At 37.4% G+C, this 10,166-nt stretch overlaps 1 protein-coding gene across 1 annotated transcript; it reads right to left on the bottom strand.

Moving 5' to 3' along the window:
* Nucleotides 1-262: 262 nt before the first annotated feature.
* On the bottom strand, nucleotides 263-5,245 carry prf1.3 (perforin 1.3). Its single transcript, XM_084422668.1, has 4 exons — nucleotides 5,182-5,245; nucleotides 2,377-2,891; nucleotides 1,049-1,918; nucleotides 263-865 (listed from the first exon to the last, which is right to left on the bottom strand). The coding sequence occupies exons 2-4, from the start codon at nucleotides 2,877-2,879 to the stop codon at nucleotides 577-579; spliced, it is 1,662 nt and encodes a 553-aa protein (XP_084278794.1). The 5' UTR covers nucleotides 2,880-2,891; nucleotides 5,182-5,245; the 3' UTR covers nucleotides 263-576.
* Nucleotides 5,246-10,166: the final 4,921 nt, after the last annotated feature.

Raw genomic sequence — 10,166 nt, 5'->3', positions numbered from 1 at the left:
TTCCGACATATTGAATGTGACTCGTTTTCATTAGAACCATCAATGCATAATTGTACTTCATAATCATGTGTTTTTAATATTTACAACAAATGTTTACTTTCCTTATTTATCAGAACCGTTGTTTTACCTTTTCTCTGTTATTTCTTTTATTTTCTGTAATTAAATGTAATTGTTATAATAGTTCACAAATCTAGTACCTCATTTCACCCACTATAATGATTGAAATAAGCAACCTAAAGTGAAAACTAGAGACAAAATAGACTTTTTTTTTTCAATAAAGTTTTTTTTATTGCATCAGTCTTAAAGTTTAGAAAAATTCACGTTTTAAATGTAATACTGCGGTCTGCTGGTTGTATACACATAAAATTATAAAATTAAATCATGTATTGAGAAAAAATCTTAAGAATCAGATAAAATACATTTATCGAAAATAAAAATACTTCAGATACAAGTTTTTAAAGTGACTATTAAAAAATAGCTTTTGTACTTTTGTACTTTTGTATTTTTATACATGCGTTATCCCAGAAGGCCCTTCATTCATATTTTACGGTATCCTTACATTCTACAGCTGTTGTATTACAGGAAAGACACATTTCTCGTAAAGCCATTGGATTTTTTAAGCTCTCTGCCAAATGGCTGGTAATGATTTAGAATACCATCACCACCCGGCGTAGGAGCGTATGTCTGACATTGTAACCCTTTAAGACTTGGGCCACACTTTGCAGTGTAGGAGATCAAAAGAGAGCCGTGCTTGAGTCCAAACCTCTTCTGCACATTGTCGCCTTGCACTGGGATTAAACTTCCCTTTCCCAAACGATCATCATCAAACCGGTTGTCACGGTCCCACACCTCAAATACCAATTCCCTGTAAGAAGAGGATGTTCATGACATGATGTGCAATTATTTAAAGTTTCACATTTTTACAACATTGAAAATGTACAGATTTCTTAGAGCATTATCACATTTTGAATGCATCTACAGTATTGCTGACAGAAACTGAAACTTTGATTATGAAAACGGACTTTGAGAATATACAGTCATTACTCACGTTTTTTTAGTCAGATCAACAGTTCCAATATCGAACACGTAGTTCCACCGAGGAAAGTTGTTGTTCCAAATCACTTGGGTTGTAGCCTTTGAAGTTCCGTAAAACACTTTAACATAACCATCAGTTTTAGAGAACCAGTCGCCCCATAATCCCTCAGCGCTAATCACGGTCACTTTCAGCGTGGCCACTCCTGGCTGACTCGGACAGCAGTCACTATCAACTCTTTGATGACCGCTGCATTTGCATACGCAATTTTTCTCACGCCGGCCCACTTTGCAACTGGAGGGGCAAGCGGTTGATATTGCGTTTTTTTTTATGTATTTGCTGATGGCAGCTTGCAGACTGGCTTTTCTAGCTGAGTCATTTTGCACGAGCATATGCAATGAGCTCAAGGTGTAGGACACCACTCCAGGGATTTTCTTCAGTGACTTGAGCCACACGTCATAACCATTATTGGCGTCTGGATTGAAGAGGATGTCATGCTGCTCGCCGTTGCCGCCCAATATTTCAGTGACGCGGTCGGTAAAGATGCCACTGAAGTTGCTCTTCGTCTCCAGTTTCTTTTGCCTGGCTGCGCAGAAGCCTGCTTGCACGCTTACATTCACAGCCTTAATGACGGCGGACGCTTCTTTCATTAAGCAGATGTTCACGTCGTGTGCTGACAGACCTGACAAGGAAATCTGGCAGGTCTTCACAGCAGTGGTTGACTTTACGCGGCCGCCCAGTTCGACACTCCGTAAGAAGTGTGTTCCATAGATAGAAATAAAATGGTTGTATGCATCTTCTGACTTGCTGTCATATACAGCAGGAAGTGACCTGATGGAACGGGCAAATTCTTTGGTCATTGGAGGATTATCTTGAAGACGAAATCTGATGAAAGGAAAGAAAAAAAGATTTTCATGCTTCATGTTAGTAATCTAATGTAACATAACACATATCACACTGTTCAATATGAAAGCCTGTTTCTGCCATTCAAAAATTGCAGCTTTTTATCTCACAATGTGACTATTTCTCATTAGAAACTTTCTCACAATGACCTCTTTTATGTTTTTACAGTGCAATAAAAAAAGCACACTTCCACAGAGTTTATAATTGATCTTTTATAGTTAATCCCGGGTAGTCAAGTTTTGAAATTTCACACTGTACGTTTATAAACCCTGGTCTTATGTCATGATTTGCATATTTATGAGGTCAATCACATTGATTGGACGAGTGATGCAGGTATTACATAAACTCTTAATAATTGCTCCCCCCCCCCCCCCCCCTACTTATTCCCAATAATATGATGCCAATAAAGATCCTTTATTTTTGAGAGTGCACACACTTACACGTAATAGCGACAGGAGAAGCTGTGGCCTGTGAAGGAGTACTTGTCTTGAGCTGAAAGTGTCTTTGCAAACTTGGCTGACTTGGAAAGAGTGCCAGCGACAGACGCACTGGCCACGTTTGGCACACTCAGCCCAATCTTCCAGCCAACCTTGAGGGAATTGCTGGTTTCCTTAAGAACTGAGTAGGCCGATTCATACACCTTGGTACTGAGGCTGCGACGACACTGCGTCTTGATGCGCCAGTCCAACACAGAAGCTGGCACCTTCTGTTTCTCCTGGAGTAGTGAGTTCTCACACACAGTGCAGTTTCCACTCCCTCCTCCGTTCATGTAGGTAAGCACATCCACCACAAACGCTCCGGTGGTCTTCAGCTGCACAACGTCAAAGCCTTCTCCCACCAAATTATGCCCAGGCACGAAATTAAGCTTCTTGCACTCTTCGTTGGGGACCGTTTCACAACAGAGGGCGAAAGGAAGAAAGAGGAGCAACAGAAGAGGAGCCATTTGTACTGCAGGCTGAAAGTGAGGAAAATGAGAGGAGATACTCTTTCACATTGTTCAAAAATGTAATAACTGATCAAGAAGTATTTGGACACTTAACATAAAAATGTCTTTACATTTTATAACAAAATATCAAACCAAGTATTTCCACATAAATATTATACATAGTTTACTAATGTTTTAATTTGTCAGTTGATTGATCATTGCATAAATGAGTGCAACAAATATATTACTCCTACATCTTTCAGTTTCTATCACTAACCAATGCTGAAAAACGGTCTGTTCCTCATAGGGTTAACAGCTAATTAAACAATAAATATGGTGTTCTGCTTACATAGACTGTTACTAAATTTGAAAGCTCTCTGTTTTTATATGATTTTTGAAGGAGCAGTAAAATCATATGAAATCATCTCCAGGAGGATGCAGGCTTTTTAATATTATATTTATCACATAATTTATACTACTTTCAAGCTTATAAGTGGAAGGCTGTAGATTAAAAGGTTCCGAAGATAACAAGAAACATTGGTAACTTTATAATAACTGCATGCTCTAAATCATAGTTAAGCTTTACTAAACAATTAATTCATCATTTATAAAGTATTAATAGACATTAATAAGCAGTTTATAAATATAGCTTTATTCTTGATTTATAAGCATATCTATAATGTGTTTAATAATTGTATTTTCATACTTTATTAATGATCAGTTTATCATTTTTAAATGAAGTATAGCATTATTTACAAACCAGTTACATTATTTACAAACAGTGTTGTCATTGATTAATAAGATCACGTAGAAAGTGTAAGTAAATGTAGTAAATGCGCAGGTAGTTATAAAGCATTTAGTAGTGGTCAGTTAACTATTTTGTGAGATCATCTAAAGTGAGGACTATTCATACCTTGTAAAGCATTTATTTTCGTTTTCACATTTAGCTCCTAAACTCTGGAATGGCCTTCCTGATATTGTTCGAGGCTCAGACTCGCTGTCCCAGTTTAAAACTATATTAAAGACGCATCTCTTTAGCCAAGCATTCACATAATACTTACCTTTTATACTACAGTTGAATCAGATCGAATGCATTAATATTATGAACAGCAGCTATGCTAATTATTCTGAAATGCACTTTCTGTAAAGCTGCTTTGAAACAATATGTATTGTGAAAAGCGCTATACAAATAAATTTGAATTGAATTGAATTTATAAAGGAGATTTAAAGGCTCACTGATCTTCTAAACAGAAAAAGGAAACAAACAAAACACAGTGATACAGAACATACAAATATTTAACAGCCTTTAAATCTCCTTTGTAAATGCTTTACAAGGCATAACTAGTCCTCACTTTAGATGAGCCCACAAAAATAGTTAACTGACCACTACTAAATGCTTTATAACTACCTGAATTAACCATGAATTACAGTAGAAATACATGTTAATAAACCATTTATTAACACACTAAGTAACTATTACTATATGTCTGAACAATAATATGTACTTAAAGCATTTACAAAGGAGATTTAAAGGCTGTTAAATATTTGTATGTTCTGTATCACTGTGTTTTGTTTGTTTCCTTTTTCTGTTTAGAAGATCAGTGAGCCTTTAAATCTCCTTTATAAATTCAATTCAATTCAAATTTATTTGTATAGCGCTTTTCACAATACATATTGTTTCAAAGCAGCTCAATTTGAAACAGTTTATTAATCATTTACTTACACTTTCTAAGTGATCTTATGAACCACTGACAACTCCTAAATAACTGCTTTGTAAATAATGCAATACTTCATTTAGAAATGATAAATTGATCATTAATAAAGTATGAAAATACAATTATTAAACACATTATAGATATGCTTATAAATCAAGAATAAAGCATTTATAGCTGTATTTATAAACTGCTCATTAATGTCTATTAATGCTTTATAAATGACGAATTAACTGTTTACTAATGCTTAACTAATGATTAATAGCGTGCAGTTATTATAAAGTGTTACCGAAACGTTTAGCATTCAAAGAGTGTCCAAACTTTTGATGCAAGTAAAACATGACTTGTTTAACACCTAAATAACTCCTAAATAAATCCACTAATTTGCCCAGCAGAAAACGCACATTCCCATGTTGAAGTGAGACTACTTTTGGAAAATTAAATTTATAGGAACATTTTATTTTCTTTATCAGAATTCTTTAAAGTGTTCTAATTTAACACTTATTTATTCTACGTTGTACCAAATACATCTACATTTAAGCATTTACAGAAAGATGAATAGTTTACATACAAAATATGACAAAACCAAGCAAACAATCAACATTTACCTAGATGAGATGTTTTCTTAACAGCTTTGGCAGAGCAGGGCAGACGATTAGGTTAAATAACCGTAATGTTAGAAAAAAAAAAGGGTGGGAGGGACAAAAAGAGCAGACTCAGAAACAGTAGGTATGTGTTACTTTCACACTTTTTTTCAACAACACCAACACAGAGACCCAAGCACGCTTTTTTAACATCTTTTGCAACATCTTTATGGGTATCTACAAAAACGTATTCGCTCTCTTACAGTTAAAAGAAATCAGAAAATATCTGATTCTGAACAAATTGTAACACTTTTTTTGCAACCAGCTGTGAGGAATAGACTCTTCTCAGGCCATCTATTACTATGCAATCAATAAAATCAATAACACTTCTGTAACTTAATTTGTTAAGTTACTCCATTGCGCTTTTTCTTGATGAATGCTAAAAAAATTGTTAAAGATTTGAAACAATGAAACATAATAGCATCCTAGCTGTAACCATAAGCAGGAGAACACTTTTAAAACTAGGGTTTGTATTGTAGCCTGTATTTCTCTATGGCAGTGAGGTGCACTTACTGCAAATGAATCATGACATATAGTCTTCTACTAGTGAAGCTCACACTGCAGGGTCATACTAATCACGATTTGATATCAGTCTTGATTCAGTCTTCTCTCTGTCTGCTCTATTTAATGCATTCAATTGCAGACCGTTGACCTTCGCACTGGCTGCGATTGGCATCTCTGGATCTGCGCCCGATTGGTTATCTAACTTGGATGAAAATTCCTACCAAGACAAGAGTCAGTCTCTGTACTCTGCACTCTCAGGGGTTTTAGAGGAACGGCCCAACCATGTATACGATTTCAGACATTTTTGGACCTCACAGTAAATGTGCAGGTTTACTAGTAACATCAAATCTATATAATAGGTTCAATGCGATATTTCTTGTGGACACTTGGGCTTTGCTAATTCTCACATGTAAGGACTTTTATCATATCAAGATCTTTGTGTGTTCTAGACCAACTTCATTTGGTGCAAGTGTTCGATGTATCAGCATTCATAAATGTGGGGTGAATATCTGACTAAACGTTTTTAGAGCGAAACAGAAATTCTTCACACCTCTCATCTGCAATGTCTGCAGAAATGGTGTGTAAACCATTGTTCCTCTGTAACAATACTTCAAAGCATTCAAAAACCATTAGGCTTTGACTCTTTAGTTTCAACCATTTCACATTTATTCAATTACACTGTTCATATATCTTATTATAGCAGCTATCATAGTTCTAAATCTACACATTTATTAAGTCCCCAGGGTGCAGTCAGAATTTTATAAAACTGCTTTCTCTTTTTATGCTTTTTGGGCGTGGAATGAGCTGCAAAAAACTATTAATAAAAAAAAACACTCACCTCTTTGAATACCTTTTAAAGGTCTTTTACAAAAACATGTTGCTGTTTAACATGGATTTGCATACTTTTGTGATGTTTTTATGCATTCTATACACAGATGAGCCAAAACATTATGACCAGTCACAGGTGAAGCGAAAATCATTGACCATCTCATAACAAGGCCACATATTAAGGTTTGGGTAGATTAGATGGTAAACAAACCATCAGTTCTCGTAATCAATGTGTTGGATTGTGGAGGAATGGGCAGGAATAAAGATCTGAGTGACTTTGACAAGGGTCAAATTGTTATGGCAAGGCGACTGGGTCAGAGGATCTCTGAAACGGCAAGGCTTGTGTGTCGCTCCCGGTCAGCAGTGGGGAGAATTTGCCAACAGTGATCTGAGAACGTACAAATCACAAACTGGCAACAGAGTGTTAGGCACCCAAAAGACTCATCAATGCACGAGGGCAACAAAGGCTTTTCCGTCTTTTCCGAGGCCAACATAACTACTGTTGCAGTGGTAGTCACACAAAATTTGAATGATGATTATGGGAGGAATGTGTCACAAACACACTCTGCATATGAGGATGAGTAGCCACAGGCCAACCAGAGTGCCTATGATGTCCCCTGCCGAAAACGGCACAATGGGCACGTGAGCGTCGGAATTGGACCTTGGAGCAGTGGATGAAGGTTGCCTGGTTTGATGAGTCCCATTTACATGAATGACATTTACGTGTATATCTTTTACATCGGGAAGTGATGGCACCAGGATGCACTGGGAGATGAAGACAAGCCGGTGGAGGGAGTGTGATGCTCTGGTCAGTGTTCTGCTGAGAAACCCTGGGTCCGGCCATTTATGCGGACGTCAATTTGACACAAGCCACATTGTTGCAGACCAGGTACACCCCTTCATGACAATGGTGTTCCATGGTGAAAGTGGCCTCTTTCAGCGGGATATGTACTCTGCCACACTGCACACATTGTTCAGGAATGGTTTGAGGAACATGATGAAGAACAAGGTGTTGCCCTGGCCTCCAAATTTCCCAGATCTCAATCCAATTGAGCATCTGTGGAATGTGCTTGACCAACAAGTTCGATCCATGGTGGCTCCACCTCGCATCTTACAGGACTTGATTGATCTGCTAGATACCACAGGACAACTTCAGAGGTCTTGTAGGGTCCATCCCTCAACAAGTCAACGCTGTTTTGGCAGCACGTTGAGGACCAACAGCATAATAGGTGGTAATGTTTTGGCTCATCTGTGTGTGTCAAACTGCAACCAGGTCATACGTTTTTATGCATTATATATGTTTTAATGAGTTAAATTGTTGTTGACTCCCTGGAAGATTTTGTATCTTGTATCTAAATGCAGCATTGCTTTTTATGTCAAAGTGTAATAAAAGAGAAATTGCAATCAGATCGCCTGCCAAAGTCAAAATGACCCACCTTTGCCCATTAAGTACCAGCCAGGAGTTCGATTCCAGCATAACAGAGATTTTTCACCTGGTATATTTAAAAAGGTCACTTGAAGTGACAGAAATAATACCTTGACTCTTTGCAGACTGATTATGCAGCTGATGTTTTTTGTGGGATGAGGAACTTGCTGACTCCTCCAGAGAGACGTATATTTCTGCTCTGGTGGCTTATTACTTTATTCCTTCAGAACATCTATTTGAAGATCAATGTATGTCAAAAGACACCAAAACACTCTGAGGGGAATTTCAATGTTTATTCTTTCAGATATCATGACATTTTGATGTATTCAGCCCTTTTCTCCTACACAACAGAGTTTCATGCAAGCTAGAAACTTGAGGTAGCAACTATGTCCAATATTTTTTTAAGGAAGACCCGAGAAGCCACACAATAGCTTGATTTATTCAAAATGAAACTAATTAGGATTAAATAGGATTTAGATTTTAAATAATAATAAAAAACAATGAGTTATGTTAAATGCAAATTAATTTGAATAGTAAGTAAGTAAGCTCTGACAATCTTAGAATAAAATAGTTTTAGAGACAAGATCTTTTTTTCATCCGATCCTCAAGAACAATAAGGTTTCGCTATTGGTTTCATTCTGCCACTGATCATAGCAATGAAAACTCTTTATGTGATTAGATTAATTTATTCCGAAGCTTGCTTTCTGTTTTTTGTTCATCCAAGCAGCTTTCAAAAAGCCACGGTACCTCTGGCACACCAGAAATCCACTCTAAATTAGCACTCAGTCGTATTTGACCAATTTATAATGAACACACTTTGTTAAAGGCACAAATAGCAATTTGCGTTGTGGGACCAATGTGCATTTCCAATATATAACTTGTAACCTCAGTTCCCAGTGCCACGCAGCATCACATTTTGGTTTAGTCCCGATTGTGATCTAGGCCATGAACACTTGCTGTGGAATGTGGGTTAACCCATTTACACCAGCAGCGTAGCCGAGTTCGACCCAGATGTTACATCAGTTGTAAAGTTCTTCGGTCTGACAGGCCTGTGATCTGAATACAAGCTTTACTGAGCAATGCAAGATGTGGTAATAGCTCACACAAAAATAAAAAGTCTGTCATGTACATTTTATCATTCCAAACTTGTATCATCTGCACATCACACAAAGGAAGAAAATGCCAAGTCATATAGACTAATGGAACGTTGGTATGTTGGTTTGTGTTCCTAAATGATGACAGATGTTTCATTTTTGGCTGAACTTTTTCTTTAACACACCACTGAATTGATTGCTAGGCTGTGTCGAGCGCACTGCTGCAGTAGGGCTTGATGTTTTGCATTCTGTACTGCAATTTATGACCCGCGTACAGGTCACTGAGTGCAGCGGCAGTGAAGGGAGAAACTTGCAGTCTATCTTAAATGCCTGCCAAGCTGCAGCAGTCCCTGTGCCAAATTTGAACTCCCTGCCAAATTATTACTCCCCTGCTACCTGGTTGCCTAATCCTAATCCTAACCCCACACCTACACCTACCCATACTGGGGTAATAATCTGGTTGGGATTTGGCACAGCACCGGCAAGTGGCGACACAGGGCCCCAGGGGTTTACAATCGAAGAGCACACTCAAGATTTTTTTTCTCTCCCATATTTGTATTGGTTTTACATTATTTGAATGTTTTTATTTCAAATAAATGAATTTTTCAAACAAAATGAAAACTGTCATCATTTACTCACCTCATACCAATCATCCCAAACCCATGACTTACTTTCTTCTATGGAACACAAAATAAGTAGGCTATTTTGAGGAATTGTCCTGATTACTTTTCCATGCAATTACATTGAATGTGGACTGATGCTTTCAAGCTTTAAATAAGGGCCCCATAATAGTATACACATAGTCTACAATGCATTATTCTTGTTCTTAAGCTGTCATATCCCTACAGTAAAATGTTAAAGGTGTGGTCAAAAAAGTCCATTGTCAGCAGTGTTGCAATGCTTGAAGCACAGTTTGCATAGCCACAGTAGTGTCAGTTTTTAAACCAAGCAGCTTTCTGGTGGTCAACTCGCTAAATGGGGGTTATGCGCAACAAACTTCCTTATTCTGTAACAAGTCCGTTACTTCTGGTTCGGGTCATTTATATGTGCTTTGTTAAATATAGAGCCGTTTTACTCAAGATACATTCAAAGGAACG

Source organism: Rutilus rutilus, assembly GCF_951802725.1.
Source record: "Rutilus rutilus genome assembly, chromosome: 11".
Taxonomy (NCBI): domain Eukaryota; kingdom Metazoa; phylum Chordata; class Actinopteri; order Cypriniformes; family Leuciscidae; genus Rutilus; species Rutilus rutilus.
This window is presented reverse-complemented; position numbering and strand designations above follow the sequence as displayed.

Coding starts and splice junctions, on each gene's coding strand:
- prf1.3 (XM_084422668.1), bottom strand. CDS start 2,879: ATGGCTCCTCTTCTGTTGCTCCTCTTTCTTCCTTTCGCCCTCTGTTGT. Junction 1,919..2,376: donor TTCTCCTGTCGCTATTACGT/GTAAGTGTGTGC, acceptor TCCTTTCATCAG/ATTTCGTCTTCAAGATAATC. Junction 866..1,048: donor GTTGATCTGACTAAAAAAAC/GTGAGTAATGAC, acceptor CTCTTCTTACAG/GGAATTGGTATTTGAGGTGT.